The following is a 20,696-nucleotide window of genomic DNA, read 5'->3' as shown; positions in this document are numbered from 1 at the left end:
AATATGGACAATGACTTCATTTTCTTTGAGTTTCTATTTGTCAAGTCAGTGTTACCACCGTCTTATTCGTATTTATCGCAATCTTCTGAAAAACACTGAATGATAATTATTATTAAAAAATATATGACCAAGTTTTTTGGTATTTTGGTATCAATATTTATTCTTGTTTATTTTAATTCTGAAATATGATATAAATTTTATAGTTTTGTTTCGTAAATTAAATTGTATGAGTTTTAAAAATTAAAACAAATATTTGACGTATTTCTAGAATTTCAGTTCTTTTATTATATGTTGCAGTATGAAAAATGACTTCATTTTCTTTGAGTTTCTATTTGTCAAGTCAGTGTTACCACCGCCTTATTCGTCTTTATCGCAATATTCTCAAACACTGAATGATAATTATTATTATTATTAAAAAACTATATTACCAAGTTTTTTGGTACTTTAGTATCAATATTGAATCTTGTTTATTTTAATTCTGAAATATGATAGAAATTTTATAAATTTATTTCGTAAATTAAATTGTATGATTTTTAAAAATTAAAACGAATAATTTTGTTGACATTATTATTCTATTGATAGGATATTATATTAATATCAATATGAACTCCTTATTTATTTGAACTCTGAAGCATGCTAAAATATTTATAGAGTTGTTCCGTATATTAAATTATTTGAGTTTTAAAAAATGAAAACAAATAATTTTTTTGATAATATATTTTTATTAGTGAGATAATTGTTAAAGTTTTTTTTATAATAGTAATAATTGTTAAATAAAAAATAATATGATGATAGCCAAATTTTGATATGAATTTTATAGAACTGTATCATAAGTTAAATTGTTAGCGAATTTAACTGTGCGGATAGGATAAATGTTATATTACAAAACCCTAAACACCATAGAAGTCTTTTTATAGTAGTATAATAATCTTAACAAATTTTTAATAATCAAATCCGAATCAATATAGAAGTCTTTTCATAAAATTCTAATTAATATAGAAGTCTTTCACTGTCCTGATGAATATTGAGGTCTTTAATAATAAAATTCTATCCAATATAGAAGTCTTTTGATAATAGTATAATAATGACTATAAAATCCTAATCAATATGAAAATGACCAAATTTTGGTACTTTTGGTACCGATGTTCCACTGAAATGTGATTTCGCTTATTAATAAAAGGTATTGATGTTTGGAGACATAACAAAACATTTGATTCATATTGCTATAAATAAGAATTTTTTTAAAAAAAACATTTGATTGATACTGCAATAAACAGGAAATGGTGTAAAAAGAAGTTTGCACGAGATTAGCTTGCTCTGTATGCACTATACTATACATGTGTTATGTGTATTTGTTTGGTGGATAATGGTTACGTTTTTTATATATATTCAGTTAATTTTAGTCAGTTCATATTTTTTAATAATGATGGACAAAATACATTATACAAAAAACTTATCAATCAAATGAGCTGAATATATATAGAACTTAGGTTGTGTTCGCTTCATGGAATGGAATGAGGGGAGAATGGAATGAAATTTGTATTATAAATTGTGAGTGATTAGTGAAATTGTTTATAATTTTCATTCCTTCTTGTTTATAATTTTCATTCCTTCAATCATTCCATTCTAACTATTTTAACTAAAAATCTAACCCACATGTTTTGAAAGGAATGTTGATTCCATTTGTTCATCATCTTTTCCTATCATCCTCTTCATGAAAAATTTTAACTCACTCATATTTAATCATTATTGTCTCATACTTTCTCCAATCTCCATAAAACTTGTTCATATAGTTTCATTCCATTCTCCCCTCATTCTATTCTATGAAGTGAACACAACCTTAGTACTTAGCATTTGGCGATGATCCCGCACCAGACAAACTCAATATCAAAATACAAAACAAGTATAGAAATCGAACGGAACTGATTTTGATTTAAAGTCGCGAAAAGAGTATATTATTATGTCCGCACAACATTACAAGAGATCCTACAAGATACTACCATCGATTTTATACCCTCCCCCACCCCTCTTATTCCTCTGCTCTCTCTAGTCAAAACACAAAAGTTGAAGACCACAAAAAAACACCAACAGCTGCCTAGGATCCCTTATTACCCTTCACTTCTCATTCTTTGAGAAGAATAAAATTTATGCCAAAACCTTAAACACCTGCATAGTTGCTACATAGACCATAACTAACTACTTGTATTATTTCATTCAAAACATTCCTAACTTCTTCCAATACTACTACATTTATGAGAAACTGTTCCTTCCACCAAGATGCACATCATGGTTGATCAATAAGACCACTCCCGCGGGAGAAACTGGTCACAATTCATTGCCCCATTGCGCCATTGTTGCGCTAATACTGCATTCCTATCCATGAGCATTGCATCTACAAAGACCGAAAGAAATCCGAAATTAATAACCAAAAAGACAATATCCAAGCCACAATACACCCTCCCTACATTATACAATGACAGTAGAAAGACAAATTATATAAATTGGTTTTGTAAAAAAATTACCATAATCTGAGGTGACTCCAGTGATTAAGGAGAGTTGAGCTTTAGCTTGAGCTTGAGTCATCACATTATTGCTGTGGTTTACATTGAAAGCCTGAGCAGGCCTGGTTGGTGGAGTAAAAGAAGCTGGACAACCTAAGCAAAAAGAATGATAACATTACACCAAGTCAATAAACTAATCACAGTGTTCTCTTTTAGCCCTACATTCGATAAAGTTTAAAACTGCAGATGGGATCTAAAAAGGCAGGATCCCCTGGTCACAACAAGGACCAAAATGAAAAGGACAGAACAGCTGGATTTTTGTTAAGCACTAGTATATCTCTGTTCCCACAGTCAACTGGTCAAAAGCTATATACAGTAAAACCTCAGTAAATTAATAACATTAATATAGTTGAATTTTGTTAATTTATCAAGATTAAATATGTATTGTTGTTATTATGTTCGGATTAAAAATTTGCAGTTAAACTCTATCGGGATTTTAAGCTTTATTATCATAATGTTAAAAAGAAAACAAGACTAGAATCAAACATTTTAACCATTGTTCGGGTAATCAAAACTTGAATAAAACTGTGCGCCTGTTTGAGTACCCAAACTTCTTCTTATCCCGTTTGTGTAAAAAATATAAAAAGCTACAAATGCTAACATAATGTCTCAGGATTTCTGTTTATTTTCTAAACAATTTAATCACTTACAAGTCTTAATTTACTTCTTACTTCTAGTTCATTTCTTTCGCCTTATAGCTCAAAGATGCAGGCTTTAATTAATAACCACAATAAAGAAAGCTATAACTAAAAATGTACTGTATTAACAGTAAACAAAAGCAACTGTAAAAAAATCAAGAATTACCAGGTTTAACTTTAGAGTCAGTGGGGCCAGCGCATGTACGAGGCAAAAACACACCGGTGCCTGCGCATTTCCTCTTCAACCCAACACCACCGCCAGCAGCAATACTCCGGCCACCGGAAAATAGAAAAGTTGGGTGACTCACTGACCCATTTGCATTAAAATATTGTTTCTGAAGTTCTGAAGCAGGCCAGCCAATTTGAATCGGACCCTGAAGTCTTCCGTACATTGCATTCCCACTAAAACCACAACCATATTCAGATGAAACTCCAAAAGGGTGGCCCCACACTGAAACGTTATTTTGCTTCACCTGCTGTAACAAAATAATCAGTACTCCGAGAACAATTGTTTTGTCATATTAAATTATTTAAAAAAATTAAAATATTACAGTATTAGCCTAAATAAAAATCTGAAAAATCTTATATGTACATTTTATAATAAACGGAGTTATATGTATTATAAACCGGTATATATTTTAATAAATAACAAGAAATAAATATTGGCGTAAGAAAATTCTTACCGGGGTATTTTTGTTTGAAGAGGGGAGTGGAGCAAAATAATTAGGTGGGGTCGGTAGAGCTGTAATTTTGTTTGCAGTTTCATTTTGCATCTTCCACATGTTAACTTCCCCTGCAGCCGCGCATATCAGATTCCATGACTGGTCTGTTTTCTGACCAACCGGCGCCGTTGGAGAAGACGGGCCGTTTGGGCTACCACTGCTAAGAACTGGACTGAGAATCGACTGCGGCGAGCCCAACAAGCCACCCCACTGCTCCTGTGTAACAAACACAAAATCAATAAGACAACAACACCGTGTGTGCGTAGGTGTTTAGAAAAGGGGAGAGAGAGGGAGAGAGGGAGAGAAAGGAGAGAGAGAGGGAGAGAGAGAGAGAGAGAGAGAGTTGTGAGTGTTACCTCGGAAGCAGAGTGGCGAGTTGACTCGGTGAAATCATATGGGAACTCGGTGGGGAGTTGATTGTCTTCGTTGTCGTCGTCGAGAAAGTCGGAGGGAAGCCAGAAGAGAGGGTCTATGTTGCTGCTGTTGTTTTCTCCCATTTTTTTGTTTTTGGAGATATTTTGGGGGAGATGAAAAATGGGGGGAAGATTTGAAAATGGGGATGAGAAAGGGAGAGAAATGAGTGTGTGTTGGTTGTGGACAAAATTGATGTAGTGTATTTATTGAGGTGAATTTTGTGGAGCCCGCGTTGGAAATGTGGGAAAGCAAACAGAGGGGATGTGGAAAATGTTTAATCGACAGCTGGCTTTTATAATAATAATAATAATTAGTATTATTATTATTTTCATTTCTCATCTTCTTTTTCTTTGTTTCAACAAAGTGAACAAACATATCTGCCCAAATTTGTTTTACGCAATTATATAAAAGATATATGAATGATTTTTATTAGGAGGTGAGTAAAAAACCGAATAAATTCAAAATCAAAACCGCATAAAACCGCTAGAAACCGAACCCCATAAAACCGAATCAAAACCGAAACCGATTAGTCGGTTCCGGTTATAGCTAGAAACCGATCCGATCTTTATAATAAATATTATATATATATATATATATATATATATTATTCGCAATTTATATGAAAATTTAAATTTTAAAAATAAAGCCAATTTTGAAACACACCGGCAAACTCACAGTAAAGCATTCACTGGTCAAATTTTCTGATGTTTATTTGAAGATTTCAAACACAATGCTTTCGGGGTCAATACATATTATTTAACCTGATTGCACAGAAACTAAATAGAAACTACAGTGATTATAACATACTGTTTACATTATCATTATGATTATATTATTGTCTAGTATATCTTGTTTAAACTGTGGACGCTGGATGTGTATAATTTTTAATTATATTTTGATCGTTTTATGTCTAATAAGGCTTTTTTTCATGTGGGTTTGTAGTCAAAATCGAACCGATAAAAATTGAATTTGAAGTTTTTAAATCGAAACCGACAATGAGGTTGAGGTTGAGTTTATTGATTTTTAAAACCGTGGACATGCGGTTCCGATTACGATTTTATCCAAAAACCACCGCAAAACTGCATCCGCTTCCCCCTATTTTTTTACGGTAGTTAAGTATTTAGATGTATATAAGTCCCATTATTAATCCGTCTGGGATATAGTGATATGGAATATTTTGTGGCTTTGTGCTTTCTTTTGTTGACAGATAGTGGCTAGGGAAGGGTCTAGTTATTGGTGATTGGCTGTCTAAGTATTTATATTATTAAGTATGTTGGCTAGGTTCTAGATCTAAGTTGGTAGGCTTTTCAAGTACTTTTGGTTACTGGGCTCGTTGTATTCTTTGCTTTATTAATGCTATCTTTCGCCTTCCAAAAAAAAAAAAAGTCCCATTATTAATAATTAGAACTTGTTATAAATTTTAGACAATAGGGTCGTGATTTTTGGCAAGCGAAAAACGTGTTATAGAGTGATTTTGGCCGTTGAATAAATACCGATGGTTAGGATTATAACAAATTTTGACATGTCCAGAGTTTTAAAAAATATTGGACCCGTTAAAATGTTTTATAATACGGTCTGCGGCAAGCGACTGGCACCCTTGATCATATATCTCATGTGTAATTATCAAAAATAATTGAAAATTAATAATATTATTTTTAAATTATAATCGAACAATATAATTAATACCATCAAAAAATAATATCATGCATATTTGATAAAATTTATATAATTAATATTTATTAGTATTATTATTATTTTTACCACTCTCATTCAAAATACTATAAATATTTAGTTTCGGTATATTCACCTATTGTCTAATTCTAGTAATTTATCTTATTTAACTTTCTTATAAATAAATATTTTTACTTAAATAAAAACAAATTATATAGCTACACGATTAATACATCTTAAATGTGTGCATTTGAAATCAACAAATTTATCTAATTTGATATGGAGGAAGTAATTAAATTATTATGCTCCCTTAATTTTATATTTTTCATTATTCTACATTGATTATATATATATATATATATATATATATATATATTTATTTTTGTTTAATCATAATAAATTTTATTGCCTGTTTCATTGGTTATGTCATAGTTAGTATTTACTTGAATAGAAACCACTTTTTTCTATCTCGAAAAGTAGAGACACAATTATCTTGCTTGGTCATGTTTCTAAAGATGATTTTTAAAAAAATATAAGCCAGCTCGTTTAACTAAGTGCCGGTTTCAGCGAGTCGAGCGAGCCGGCTCGTTTAATTTTACATTTAATCGAGCCTAAATCTCTATCCAAACTCGCCTCATTTAATTTCACAAGTCGAGTCGAGCCGGATCGTTTAAATCTTTGCCTGAGTTCGGCTCGTTTAACTAAACGAGCCTAGTTAAACGAGTTTGAGGCTTACTAGCCGTATTACACCTCTGTTTTGGCTCTCTCTCTAGCCTTATGTCTCTTATCCTAGGATGTCTTCCTCCACTAGGAGGTTTTTCCGGAAAACTCAATTTTTCTGATTTTTCTGGTGCGAATGACAAGCAGATCTATATTTCTTGATTTTAATAAGATTCTTTATAAGCGTTTATGAGTACTTCACTTGTTACACAAAACTGTACAAATAAGTTTTTCTAACCTATAAACGCAGAAGCTGAAGCCACAGTGAAACACTAACACATATCTTCTTCATCTTTTCACCGTTTAACAGACCAACAGCATGGCCAATTGGGTTTCTCACACAGTCACACTTCCTCCCATACTAATTTATTGACGTATGGAATACAATTTCTGAGTTGATGAAATAAATTACAGCAGAACTAACATAATGTTTACAGTATTTTATTGAAACTATCTTATGATTAATGTTTCAGCCGTAGACAGCGGAAGAGCGGAGGGACAAAGGGAGCAAAACGGAAAGGCGAGTGGGGCCGTGTGGGAGTCCACTGGGTTGTTTACACTCACATGTTACTCATCTGTCCATTCTTCTATCTCCATCAGAAATCACACAAACAGTCAAGTATAATTAAATTGATTTCAGCTTTCCCGCAAAATAATACTTGGATTTTCCCGCCATGCACCCCAATTCCACTTTCTCGGTTTTCAACTCTCAACCGTCATATGAATGAAGCTACTCGCCCACAATCATGTCGCAGCCCGCAGGATGCCTTGTCACGTACTCACGTTTTTCAGTCATTTACTGCTTCCTACCTTTTTTAGTTGTGCCTTATTATTTTCAACACTTATATTAATCATTTTTATCAAGAATTAAAAATAATATTTTTGTTAGTTGAAAATTTTATTTTAAAACAAATTATATATACCTTATAATGATACAATGTTTAGGTCTTTTTAAATATACAATACATATTAAATTCAGTCAAATTTAAAATAAGAATATAAAAATAGTTAGAAAAATAAAATATATATATATTTGGATCAAAATTTAGGTCGGTCGAAATTCAAAAATAAATCCAGTACTGACGATTACAATTTAGAAGAATGGTTCACAACTTCAAAAAACTCTATCTGGATCTGAGTATATAACAGCTGAAATATGAAGATGTCTTGGATGATTTCAAATAATTTAGTCACTTCTACTAGTTACATCTTCTCTTCAAACTGCATATCGTAATTTTAAATAGAAAGATGCGTTGCTGTTTGCAGATTCCATGTCATATCTCGTACTCCCGTGGAAATAACATGCAACACACATAAAAGATAAATAATTACTAATGTTGAGTAGCTTTATAAAAAGTTGAGCTCATAAGCCAAAAATAGCCCATAAAACATATGGCTCATCTGCCCCATATATGGAACAAAAACCCCATTATACATTACCGCGCCCTTTTTATAAGGGGTTAGTGCTTTGGTTGTCTGTGCAAACAGAAATGCTGCACTATTCTTGGGACCAGAATAACGCACTATGCTGTGTTGTTTCGGTGCTTGCGACACTCTGCTCACTAGACTACGAACATTTTTCGTTATTCAATCCAAGCCGTATTTCGTAAATTTTTCGGATAAAAGATTCCGTTCAATCTTAAGTTCGTTATCTTATCGGATTAAAACCAGTTGAACCGAGCATGATTGGATAGCGCAAGTGGTTAAATGGTTTATCCTATGTCGACGATTAAAAATATTTCTGAAAAATAAATCAACGTTCATTAGCATATCAAGCGTTTTTCCACCAGAGTCAAATTTGAGTTCGAATTTAACCTTGATATGTTATTGCACCGAGCTGAATCAAGTTTTATGAGTTTCAAATCAGGACTGATTTCCTGTTGAGATCAGAGAATAGATTTCAGAATGATCTTTATAATGAATGTGCCAATGATCATAACAGGCTTAAACAAGGTTACAAGGGATGTTATAACTGATACTCTTTAGAGAAGCTTCAATGCTTTTAGAATCACTGTTTCTTCGGCTATGCCAGGATATCAGCACATAAAGTTCAATTCAAGAACTTAACTCTTTAAATCTCTAGGAGAATCAGATTATTGCATAGAGTTGAAGCCACTAGTTTGATATTAGATGCTCAAGTAAAGATACTGAGGAGGAATCCTGCATGCCGACTTGTTATCTAGTTTAACACTCTTTTTTTTTTTGACCTGTGATAATTGCAACTAGATTCCCAGTATTATGGTAATTGCAACTAGATTCCCAGTAAAGATACTGAGCAGGAATCTTGCATGCCGACTTGTTATCTAGTACTATGGTCGACTAGTTGTGCTGCAGTAGCCGGGATAAGGGATTGTTGGATTTGATTGTACCCGAGGCAGGAAATGGTTCAGATGATTGAAAGATACTATGGAGCCTACTGTAAACTTGTGTATTTATTTGGATTGATCAAACTTATCATTGAGAAAATACTTAACTCTCATATAAAGAAATCATATGATATACAAGACTTCTTGAGATCAATTGATAAGGCTCTCAGAAGGGAAAATACAGGAAAAAGAGGGTAATGGAAGAAAACTACAAAAGGCTCTCTGATTGCTAGATATCGGAGCTGTCCATATGTTGCACACTACGTAATATAGTATCACAGCTTGCCTTGATTTATGGATGATGATTTAAATACACCGCAACAAGGCTCTAGTAATACAGGGATCCTGAAAAAAAATGGAGAACATAGTTAAGGTAAAATTATTGCAGAAACAGACTTTATCTAGTAGAATTACTCTGTCTGTGTTTAATACAGGGTTCCAAGCTGAGCCGTTTGTTCTGGCATGCAATACTGCAAACCTCAAAAACAGCTGAGCAGTCCTGTCCAGGTCCTCTTTATTATCTTAACAGTTAACGATGATTCTCACAACATTAACATACCCTGCCACCAGTTGCCTCGTGAAGCACTGTTCGGATTGCTTCCATTAGAATCATCATCTCGTCCATCTTTCTTGAACTGAAATAAACAAAAATAATTGTTTAATGCTTATAACCATACAGATTAGATTTGTCAGGGAATAAACTTGACAGGAGCTACTTACAGCACTATGAGAATTTTTGGACTGGACACTCGGAGAATAAACCTCTTGACCACCATAGTGGATTGATGAGCTTAAATTACAAGGCTCTGCTACTTCATTCTGATAGCTAGTACCCCTGTCCTTGCTGTGCATGCTTCCACCTTTACCATAGTTTATTGGAGCCTTGTGATCTACAGTTAACACGAAAAATGGTTAAAAATGTGACCTGTGATTTCAACAATGTTTCTACTTGGTAAGACTGCAGCAAGAGTAATATGTGCATACCTCGATTTTCATAATGTATGGTGCCATATTCACTTGCACCAGCAGAACTCTGATTTTGTGATGGTAGTGAGTATCCAGAGGGAGAAAAATCCCTAACTAGCCCCTAAAATTAGATATCAGAAATTAGAAACCAACATGTTAAAATTTCAAAAAAGGAAAAACAGACAGCAGGGAAACAATACCGTGGAAGCTGGACCAAAGACAGAGCTAAAGTGTCCCGCGGAAGATGAAGGCGTTGAAGAGTCCTTGGGACCAAAAAGATCAACAAATGAAGACGAAGATGAACCAGTAATTACTTTCTTGGTGAACTCCATATGTAATAGCTTGTAGTTGAAGGAGAAAACTCAAAAGATAGCTAGAAGAAGTGAGCAGAGGATGTGAATAAAACGGATGGAGTAACTGGTATTTATAAAGATCATACTACATGCCTCCAAAATTCTGCGAGAGCCAACTTGGCATATCACCATGGCCAACCTCGTCCTGGCACGTGTCTATGTTGGACACACACGCACATGTAAAATACAATATCCTCGCGACTTATTTCTACCAAGGATAACGAACTATCCTGATTCCATGGATATATGGACATTCCAAGAAGATGTATCAGCAGATGAGTTTTGACTTGGCAAGTAATGCCACTAGTGTTTGTTTGACTATAGGCTCTATTGCTTGACGAAAGAGCAGAACCATGGAGCTATAATCCCCACGAGGAAGTTTTGGATAAGTCAATATTTGTTAGAATCTATTCGAATAAGATCAACTATTTTACTTATTCCTTTGTTCTACTATACATTTTCTAACAGACCATGAAATGATATTGACAGAAACATTACATTCAGTTCTTTATGTGAGTTTTGATAAATGATAGCGCAATAGGCCAATGTTGATCACATTGCTTTTGATACAGGATTTCCTATTGCGTATTTCCCCCTACTTTTTTTCAACAACTTGGAGAATATGGTATAGATTCTAACTTGAATAATCACTTGTTGCCTTCTTGCCGACTCATTAAGTAACTGGTAAACAGTAGACAGATTAAGCAAACTGAGATTCAGAGTTTAGTCTATGAATTGACATGTCCGAACGATCAACTTGTAGAAAAGAATATGTTTAGGGTTCTGGCCCTATGGCGCGAGCTCAATTCTTATCACACTCATAGATGATAATATGTACGCGAGTCGCAAGTCACACTTCTACTTCAATTTTAAGAGAGTACATAGGCTATTTTGTAAAACAAACCCCCTAGGTTACCATGAAACTGCATAATAGATAGGGCTCAAAAACTGAGATGCATGCTAAAAAAGAGCTCACTTCTTCGTCCTTGACGAGAACAAGAACTACTCCCTCCGTCTCAAATTACATGTCTCTTTTGAAAATCAAAAGGAACATGTAAAATAGGACGGAGAAAGTATTAATTTTTGAGCTATCGAAGGTTATTTAGTTTTAATACGACAAGGGAATTCAGCCGCTGCCACCCCTTCTCTGACTTTATATATATCTGAGAAAATGAGATACATGTACGAGGACAAGGTTCTTTCCTTATGTCTGGAAAGCATATTTTAACTTTATAAAGATAAGGTTTTTGCTGGATTGAAAATTATATCCCAGTAGTTTTTTTTTTTTTTAATTTTTAATAAAGGGTATGAAAGCAATTGCACATTTGAATTTGGAAGTTTTGAGTCTGCAGGTCTTTAGTTACAAGAAAGGCAAAGCTTAAGCCCCACACGCCACAGCAAAGGTAAAAGAATATAATCTTAACCAAAGGCCACTACTGAAATAAAATTAAAATTTGAATCCCCATTTTGCCAGGGATAGAATTGGATGTATGAATTTTATTTTTATAGACTAAGAAGATGCTTAGAAATTCTTGAAACGGAATTAAGCATCAAGATATAAGTATGGCAAGTGGATTTAGAACATAAAAAATTAGAAAAATCAGAATCAAATCTAGTTTCTACTTTGAAGATAGGAAGAAGATCTTAAATACTTTCAAACAGTTAGAATTGCCTGGAAATTTCAGGATTTAGAATATTGTCTATCTTGCCACTCTTGTCACATGCTCAAAATGAAATTCAAGAGAATTATCCTAATAACGTACCATTTTGATCCTCGTCCCTTAATTTATACCTTGTCGACTTGCCAGGTATTTCAATCCCTGTGTGCTTAGATGACCTGTAACCAAAAAATAAACAAAATGCTGATATATTTAGAAGTTTCAAACTAGTAATGGGCTCATAGCCAGATCCAGACGGGCCTGATCCTTGCCTTTAGCAACCTAAAATCACCTGAATATCTACAGATATGTTTATGATCTGTTTGTTCCTTGATTTCCATCAGTTTTGTGCTTTCCAACTCTACAATAATATTGGTAGAGTTCTGTTAAAAATTCTCACGGACAGTTAGTCAGTTACTACAGGCGGTTTCAGATACTTGAATTAGTAACAAAATTATAAGTTCATAACATGTCGGTGATGGTTTGGCAGGAAAAACCGAGTCAGTGCTGATCTTCTGAGGATCTGGCTGGCTGCTCAAGTTAGAACGGTGCATACATATCTTCCTCATTTATTAGGCGATAAGCAATAACTTCCAAGGAAAGCAAATTGAAATGTATAGGTTAATGCAATTTTTTCCAGCCTATTCAGACAAATCGTATACTATTTATTTTCACATAACAAGGTTTGGTATTGCTTGTACCTTTGATAGCTTGCTACTTCCAAGTGTCAGAGACCTGCGTGCCATTTCAGATACAATGAAGCCTTCTCTTGTTAAAAATTGCTCAATTAAATCACATAATTAAAATGTTTGTGTTACTACACTCCTGTTAGAGCTTGTGAAGCTGACGGATGCAATTGGAAGGAGCAGGTGATAGAGCTAGCTCGCATATTGTTATCGGGGAAGGATTCTACCTGGATTCTCAATGGTGCCTCATTTTACTCTAATCCAAAAATGGTTTGCAATTTGCAAGAGTACATAATTTCACTATCTTTCGAGATATTATGCTAATAAGGAATTAATGATGAAAAAACTATGGTTGAATGCGATCAAAATCAGAGAGCATACAAGTAGAAATACTGTAAAATGTAGTTGGTGCTACTGAGAAGTGGAATTCTGAATGTTTAGCATAATGGACGCACATTCCACCTATCCACGTAATCCCAAGTGTTTAGTTTGTGCCGAACCATCCACCCAAACCAAGTGGAATGCAGCAGCAGCTATTAGGTTGTGTTCACTTGGAGTGAATGGAATGGAGGGAGAATAGAATGAATTTTGTACTCTAAAATGGTATTGATCAAAGATAATGTATATAATTTACATTCCTTCAACCATTTCAATCTTATTATTTTAACTGTAACTCTAACTCACATGTTTTGAAAGAAATGCTCATCCCATTTTTACATCATGTTTCTTCACAATTTTTCTCACAAAAAATTACGAAGTGAACACAGCCATGTGTCTCGACAGTTCCTAACAAGTAACAAATTGCATCACTCGTGTAGTTGATCATTGGGATAATTAATTCAAACGTCCCTGAACTATAGGCTGTTTATTGTCTAGGTCCCTATCCTATTTTTCTCAATATTGCGATCCTTAAACTTTCAAACTTTTCTGATTCGCATCCTTCCGTTAAAAATCAACTAACAGATGTCAGTCAACGCTTACGTGGCAGATCAAAAAATAAAATTAAAAAATTAAAAACTGAGCTGTCATTTAAAATCAATTTAAGTTAAGTCAATTTAAGTCCAAAAATAAAACATCCACGCACCTAACACTCGCTAAGCAGCGTACTAACACACGAGAATTAGGGTTCTAGAGCGATTGGGGATTTTCTTTCTTCACTAAGCTGGGGCTCGATTGACAGCGATCCTTATATCATATGAGGTATGTACAGACATACAAGATCATATATATACATGTATATACTTTTCTCTTATTGATTGTGTGTATATGTGCAGGGATGGGGATTTACTATGTCAATATTCGAATTCATCATGGGGGAGTGTTTACTTACAAGAATCGCATACGGCTCTATGAAGAAGGTAAAGTAGAACTAATTAAATGCCAGAGCATAGATACAATATGTCTTGATTCATGCAAAGATTTGGTAGAGAAGAGGCTTGGGTATAAAAACTATAAGATATATTGGCACAAGGAGGGTGAGTCACTTGATAATTGTCAATTATTGTGGAGTGAAGATATTGTTAATGACATGTGTACTTATGCTACTAAAACTGGTACTTGTGTCATTTATGTTGATCATGCTTGTGAAAATGTGAATGAATGTGATGAGGATGAAAAATTTGTGAGTGAAGACAGTGGGAGTAGTGATTATTATGATTATAATGATGAGGAAGGGTCTGATTTTGGTAATGAAACTGAAAGTGATCGACATTATAGTGAAAATGAGAGTGACAAGGATGAGGAGCTTAATGAGATAATTAGTAAGAAGAAACAGGTTGTTGCTACTAAAAAGAACCCAGCTGTAGATGAGCTTAATGTGGACAATGTTGATGATATGTCTGTTCCCATTAGTAGTTTCTTCGATAAGGCAAAAGCTAAGGCTAAGAAAAAGAATAAAGAGAAAGTTGACTTGGCTGAAGATGTTGATTGGGAGAGTGATCATGGTAGTGACTCTTTTAGAATGCCTTCAATAGACTCCACAGATTCAAGTGATTTAATGGCTAATTTTGAGTCTAGAATTTGCCCTCAGATTATTAAGAAGTTGAATCACTCAATTGAGGCCACTAAATTCTGCAAATCTACTTGGACGGGTGCTGATGAGTGTGAGGTGAGAGATATTGATGGTGGACAGTGGGTTGTTGATATAGCCAAAAAAACATGTTCATGTAGAAGATGGGATTTATCAGGCATTCCTTGTAGTCATGGTTGCCAATCTTTGTTTGCAATGAATCTGAATCCAGAAGAAATGGTACATGAATGCTATTCCAAAGTTGTTTACATGAAAGCATATGCAAACATGCTTAAACCAATGAGAGGGAGTTTATATTGGCCACATACTCCGTATCCAGATATTCTTCCCCCAAAAGCAAGGAGTATGCCTGGGAGGCCTAAAAAACACAGAAAAAGGGAACAAGGGGAGCCTGGTGCAGGTGTAAAGTTGGGGAAAAAAGGCATCAGGATGAGGTGCAGCTTGTGTTTGATGTATGGTCATAATAAGTCCACTTGTTTGACATCAAAGGAAGAATGTGATGAAAGACAGAGGCAAGAAGCTGAGGCAAAAAAGGCTCAAGCAGCAGCAGCAAAGGCACAAGCTACAGAAAAGGTATTTATCCCTTTTTTTAAGTTAAGACAAAAAAAATCTTGTTAACTACATTGTACTTTTTTTTGCTTCAAATTGCAGAGGATGAAAAAGGCATCAAGTCAAAAAAATAAGAACGAGCAACCAACAATTGAAGGGGGACAACCTAAGAGGAAGAGGGGAAGACCACCCAAAGCAAAAAATGTTGAAGTTCTACCTCCACCTCCTCCACTTCCACCAGCTGGTATAGGTGTTTTTATGTTAAAAGATGGTCACACATATTTCTCAACAACAAGAGAAACAATCAGAGTCTCATCACAACCAACTGGAAGTGTTTCTGATATGTCATCCGCAGCAAAGGCCAAACCAAGTTCTAGCCAGCCTTAATGAAACAGTTTCATTTTGATGTTCACAACTGAAGTAGTTTATCTTAGCTTTTGGATGTTCAGTATTACTATTTCTAAGTGTTGATTTCAGTTGTGAATTGTGATCTTTATTTGTCTTCCACTGTTAAACATGAGTATATTTTGGATGTTAATTTAAATGTGATATTGCGGAATGTCTGATTTTTGTTGTGCAATTATGCTAATTTCTAATTGCAATTCGAGCACAATACAAATGAACAACAAATTTTATGAGATATTAAATTTTTTGAGAAATTGCCACGTAACCACTAGCCACGTCAGCTTTAGCCACATAAGCATCTGCCACGTAAGCATTGACTAACGTCTGTTAGTTGATTTTTAACGGAAGGATGCGAATCAGAAAAGTTTGAAAGTTTAAGGATCGCAATATTGAGAAAAATAGGATAGGGACCTAGACAATAAACAGCCTATAGTTCAAGGACGTTTGAATTAATTATCCCTTGATTATTTGGTTATACTGTATTGTAGAGTGTGTTTGTTTGTTTGAGATTAAAGTTCGAACAATGATATAAAATTAAAAAATTTCTGAATTTTGATTACAATCATATCATATTATAATAAATTTTAAATAATTTCAACAAAATATAATTAAATTCTTAAATATAATTTAATATTACTAGATATTTTAAAATATTTTAAAAACTTAAATAAATATTTCAATATTTTAGTATAATCTAAAAATTCAAATTTAATACACGGAATTTCAAAAATAAAGAAATAAAACCTAAAAATCTCTAACTTTCAAAAATAAAAAATATTATATTTTAATAAAATTTATATATATATATATATATATATATATATATATAATTAGATTTGTATATTATGTATCCATGGACGCTTACTAAAATCATTTATGAATTTGGATGTGTCAAAGGCTCGTCGTATAAAAACGTATACTCCTTCGGTCTCTCTCAATTCTTAATATTGGGGGACGGGGACGTGTCAAGCACTTTAATGCGTCTAAAAAATATAGTTTTATAATTCTTTTTGAAAATTTCTTTTTTCAGAATAAAAATTGAGTATCTAACTCAAAAAATGAAATTTTTTAAAAAAATTTATAAAATTATATTTTATATGCGCATTAAAATGTTTGGAGCAGTGAAAAATAATGTTAAAAAATGAAAGAGACCGAGTATAATTTATGTTTGAATCTCTATCCGTGTCTACGAAAAGTGTCTGCAACTGTGTTTACCGGTCTACAGTTGAGATACAGTGGTTGACTGTCAGTACTCACTTTACACCACATATACGTGCCTCTGTATGTATATTAGCACTGTCACTCTACTCCTGCCACATTGTTTTCTTTCCCAATTCTAAGCCCTCTCATTCAAAAACCAATTCAAAAAATTAGGGTTTGGATCAATTTTTCGCCCACATTTATCAAGATTAAAGAAGATAAAAATGGAGTCTTCAGCTTTAGATAACCTAATTGAAAGGCTAATTGAAGTCCGATCAGCCAAACCGGGTAAACCCGTTCAGCTTTTAGAGTCCGAAATCAAGCAGCTTTGTGTTGCAGCTCGTGATATCTTCTTTAATCAGCCTAATCTTCTTGAACTTGAAGCACCCATCAAGATTTGTGGTACTTCTTTTTTCATCTTTTGGTTATGGCCCTTTTACTTGTTTTGTGTTTATTGGGGTTTTGTTGGTGTGTTTGGTAAAGTTTTCGCCTTTATGGATGATTTATTGTTTTATGTTTGGTTTGTTTGATGAATTGCTTGAAATGTGAATCATTTGACCAATTTGGTGATAGTTAGGAAATCTGAATAATTTAATAATGTCATTGGACCTTGATTAAGGAAATGGGAATATTAACTTTTGAATCATATAATGTATATCTTGTTTTTGGGTAATGAAAAGTCAGAGGTTTAAGTGATTATATTTTTAGTTTACTGCCTGAAGGATTTGTGGCTTTTCTTTGGGCTGAAAATTGTTAGCTAGTGCTGTTTAGGGCTTTAGGTGATAGTTTGTTTGCGGTCAAAGGTAGTTGTGCTTAGAATCTAAAATTAGCCAATTCGGAGGGATTTTTGGTTTATAGAAGCGGGAGATAGGGAACATCTACTTTTCATGGCCACTCAGAAATGACTTGCATGAAAAGGAATTTGGAAGTGATAATCATGAAATTTATATGGGGGCCTTGAACTTTTTATTCTTCCTACAAGATACAAAAGTTAAGTGATTGCAGATTCTTGAAGTCGGTAATTGGTTTAGAACATAGGCAGAAAATTCTTGCCTTTTCTTTTATGTCCTGTCCTTGGGTTATGCCTGTATTCTTATTATGTAATGTTTGTTGCCTGTATATCAGGGGATATTCATGGGCAGTACAGTGATCTGTTACGACTCTTTGAATATGGTGGTCATCCTCCTCAAGCAAATTATCTATTTTTAGGAGACTATGTCGACCGTGGAAAACAGAGCTTGGAAACTATATGTCTCTTGCTGGCCTACAAAATTAAATATCCAGAGAACTTTTTCCTTTTAAGGGGAAACCATGAATGTGCTTCTATAAACCGAATCTATGGGTTTTATGATGAATGTAAGCGGCGATTTAATGTAAAACTATGGAAGGCTTTTACTGACTGTTTCAATTGTCTTCCTGTGGCGGCTCTTATTGATGATAAGATATTGTGTATGCATGGGGGACTTTCTCCTGATCTTGTGAACCTGGATCTGATAAGGAATTTACCACGGCCAACTGCTATACCTGATACTGGTTTGCTATGTGATTTACTCTGGTCAGATCCATGTAAGGATTTAAAAGGGTGGGGAATGAATGATAGAGGAGTTTCATTCACCTTTGGTCCTGACAAAGTGTCGGAGTTCTTAGCAAAGCATGAGTTGGACCTTGTTTGTCGTGCTCATCAGGTTTACCCTAAACATGTGTGTGGCTTAATTTTAATCTTTTACAATTCTCCCTACTAATATAATGCTTTATACAGGTTGTGGAGGATGGTTATGAATTCTTTGCTGAGAGGCAGCTGGTCACCATCTTCTCTGCTCCAAATTACTGTGGAGAATTTGATAATGCTGGTGCAATGATGAGCGTAGATGGAAATTTGATGTGTTCTTTTCAAATTCTTAAGCCAGCTGAGAAAAAGAACAAGTTCCCGATGACTACAAAGATATGAAAAAGTTCCCAATGACTGCAAAGATATGAGTGGTAAATAATGCTACCTACATTTCATTATTGAGTCAGTATAGGGTGTACGGGATAAGAGACATTGTGTAAAGGTCAATACCTCAATTAGGTCATATTTTGCAGTTACTCTGTATTTGCATGTGTCCTTATTATGATGACATGACCAATGTGACAACATGGCCAATTTGTAAGTTGTCATCGTGTCTTTATGAGTCTCCGACTCCGTCCGTTTTCAACCCTTTGAATTCTAGTAAATTTTATTAGGTTGCATTTCTTTATAGTTGGTATCATATGAAGTTTTTGTGATTTATACATTATTAATTTTGTTGCACATTCAGTATCAGAAGTTTAATTCGAGGCTTGATTCCCTTTAGATTCAAAAAAATCCTCCCCACCTCACCCTCGGGACTTTTTGCATATCTTGAATGTTTTATCACACCATCATCTTATTCGATCTCTCAGGATCTCATATCGATTTAGGTCTTTTATCCTTGTCTAAAACCTCTCACTTTCTTCAACTTCCATCAAAAGGCAACAGGATTGTAATTGTTTGACATGTAGATATTAATAATAATGTGCATCTTTTCATTAATCAATACAAGTAATGCTAATTGTCCACACGACTTCAAGTTTTACTGTGATCTTTGGAATAATTAACAATGATATATTAGCACTGCATGTGCGCGTGCACATGGGATACTGGGATGTAATGAAATATTACTAGTGCAAATACTCGTGCAAAATTGAAAGTGAATTGTAAAAATAAGGTACAAATCTCATGTTATAAAATTGTGAAGTGTTCAAACAAGCGCTCTTCCTGCTAAAATTACCAAACAGATAATTACTTGCTTCTAGATCATGTGATCTAGGTTTGGACTTGTATTCTTTTTCTTTGAAGTTCAACTGTTTTATGTTGAGTATTATTCACCAACCTATTGATGGCAGGACTGCAACTTTTACCAAATTAAGTTCCGGTCTTGCTGGAGTTGCAACAGTTTGCTCCATGCATTCTGTCTTCTTTGAAGTGTCAAGAAGCAAGTTATTTTTTCAGTCCAAAGAATGATGACACCTTTTGATGTATAATTGATTTGGCAAGTGCCCCTTATTTATTTTTGGTACCAAGAAGAAAGTCCTGGTTGGTCTATGTTGTGCCGGGCTCAGATCACCGCCGAGGCAAAGGGGTATTTTTCTGAGATATTAAACGTGTTTTCCTTCATGGTAATCACATATAGTTGGATTTATGCAGTTGGCTTTCTGTTATTCCCCTGCTAGTTTCTTTTGACTTAGTCTATTGCCATTTTATTTTGCCTAGAGGATAACTGTGACATCCCACATCTCAAGTTCTCAAGTCTCACATCGTTTTAGTCTAGTCATGTGGCAATTTAAGGAGAATATCAGAAGCTTATGATGTATTTAAACATATACAACGTAATTTATTTGTAATAATAAAAAGAAAATGATTCAGCTATTGATTGAAAAAAGAATATGAACTCTCCATTAATTTATGTACAGTCGAATATGGGATTCAACAGGTTGCCTCATGAAAACTGATATGAGACTATGAGTGTGTTTGTCTGTAATAGGGTAGCTTAGAATAAATATTTGTATGATACCACTAATCTATTGCTTAATCTTTTTAAAACTGATATAAGAGTATGAGGCTGTGTTCATCTGTAATAGGGTAGTTTTTAATAACAGTAATCTATTGCTTAAATTTTTTTAAAATATTCATGGAGTTGACTAAAAATCCAGATTGAACACACCATTACTGATAAACAGCTGGAGTCGAGTTGAGTATA

At 34.0% G+C, this 20,696-nt stretch overlaps 3 protein-coding genes across 10 annotated transcripts; 1 reads left to right on the top strand and 2 right to left on the bottom strand.

Moving 5' to 3' along the window:
• Positions 1-1,906: 1,906 nt before the first annotated feature.
• Positions 1,907-4,522, bottom strand: LOC108197868 (uncharacterized). 3 transcript variants are annotated; one of them, XM_017365598.2, is made up of 5 exons: positions 4,278-4,522; positions 3,883-4,137; positions 3,366-3,675; positions 2,523-2,654; positions 1,907-2,392 (listed from the first exon to the last, which is right to left on the bottom strand). In XM_017365598.2, exons 1-5 carry the CDS (start codon positions 4,416-4,418, stop codon positions 2,295-2,297), a joined length of 936 nt encoding a protein of 311 aa, XP_017221087.1. In that variant the 5' UTR covers positions 4,419-4,522; the 3' UTR covers positions 1,907-2,294. The 3 variants fall into 3 exon arrangements, with proteins under 3 accessions (XP_017221087.1, XP_017221088.1, XP_017221089.1); XM_017365599.2 differs by having other exon boundaries at positions 3,366-3,672; XM_017365600.2 differs by having other exon boundaries at positions 3,883-4,131.
• Positions 4,523-9,183: 4,661 nt separating this feature from the next.
• On the bottom strand, positions 9,184-13,284 carry LOC108197880 (uncharacterized). 5 transcript variants are annotated; one of them, XM_064082373.1, is made up of 7 exons: positions 12,771-13,284; positions 12,362-12,430; positions 10,259-12,248; positions 10,077-10,179; positions 9,813-9,982; positions 9,652-9,727; positions 9,184-9,437 (listed from the first exon to the last, which is right to left on the bottom strand). In XM_064082373.1, the coding sequence occupies exons 3-7, from the start codon at positions 10,388-10,390 to the stop codon at positions 9,421-9,423; spliced, it is 498 nt and encodes a 165-aa protein (XP_063938443.1). In that variant the 5' UTR covers positions 10,391-12,248; positions 12,362-12,430; positions 12,771-13,284; the 3' UTR covers positions 9,184-9,420. The 5 variants fall into 5 exon arrangements, with proteins under 5 accessions (XP_063938443.1, XP_063938442.1, XP_063938444.1 ...); XM_064082372.1 differs by having other exon boundaries at positions 10,259-12,430; XM_064082374.1 differs by lacking the exon at positions 12,362-12,430.
• Positions 13,285-17,025: 3,741 nt separating this feature from the next.
• LOC108197344 (serine/threonine-protein phosphatase PP1 isozyme 3) lies at positions 17,026-20,138 on the top strand. 2 transcript variants are annotated; one of them, XM_017364929.2, is made up of 4 exons: positions 17,026-17,340; positions 18,064-18,623; positions 18,698-18,918; positions 19,843-20,138. In XM_017364929.2, the coding sequence occupies exons 1-3, from the start codon at positions 17,163-17,165 to the stop codon at positions 18,884-18,886; spliced, it is 927 nt and encodes a 308-aa protein (XP_017220418.1). In that variant the 5' UTR covers positions 17,026-17,162; the 3' UTR covers positions 18,887-18,918; positions 19,843-20,138. The 2 variants fall into 2 exon arrangements, with proteins under 2 accessions (XP_017220418.1, XP_017220417.1); XM_017364928.2 differs by lacking the exon at positions 19,843-20,138 and having other exon boundaries at positions 18,698-19,252.
• Positions 20,139-20,696: the final 558 nt, after the last annotated feature.

This window comes from Daucus carota, chromosome 8 (genome assembly GCF_001625215.2).
Source record: "Daucus carota subsp. sativus chromosome 8, DH1 v3.0, whole genome shotgun sequence".
NCBI classification, from domain to species: Eukaryota; Viridiplantae; Streptophyta; class Magnoliopsida; order Apiales; family Apiaceae; genus Daucus; species Daucus carota.
The sequence above is the reverse complement of the archived record's forward strand: the minus strand, read 5'-3'. Positions and strand labels throughout refer to the sequence as shown.

Coding starts and splice junctions, on each gene's coding strand:
- LOC108197868 (XM_017365598.2), bottom strand. CDS start 4,418: ATGGGAGAAAACAACAGCAGCAACATAGACCCTCTCTTCTGGCTTCCC. Junction 2,655..3,365: donor TGACTCTAAAGTTAAACCTG/GTAATTCTTGAT, acceptor CTTTTTGCTTAG/GTTGTCCAGCTTCTTTTACT. Junction 2,393..2,522: donor TGGAGTCACCTCAGATTATG/GTAATTTTTTTA, acceptor CGGTCTTTGTAG/ATGCAATGCTCATGGATAGG.
- LOC108197880 (XM_064082372.1), bottom strand. CDS start 10,390: ATGGAGTTCACCAAGAAAGTAATTACTGGTTCATCTTCGTCTTCATTT. Junction 10,180..10,258: donor TCTTTGGTCCAGCTTCCACG/GTATTGTTTCCC, acceptor ATCTAATTTTAG/GGGCTAGTTAGGGATTTTTC. Junction 9,983..10,076: donor CATACATTATGAAAATCGAG/GTATGCACATAT, acceptor TGTTAACTGTAG/ATCACAAGGCTCCAATAAAC.
- LOC108197344 (XM_017364929.2), top strand. CDS start 17,163: ATGGAGTCTTCAGCTTTAGATAACCTAATTGAAAGGCTAATTGAAGTC. Junction 17,341..18,063: donor AGCACCCATCAAGATTTGTG/GTACTTCTTTTT, acceptor CCTGTATATCAG/GGGATATTCATGGGCAGTAC. Junction 18,624..18,697: donor TTGTTTGTCGTGCTCATCAG/GTTTACCCTAAA, acceptor TGCTTTATACAG/GTTGTGGAGGATGGTTATGA.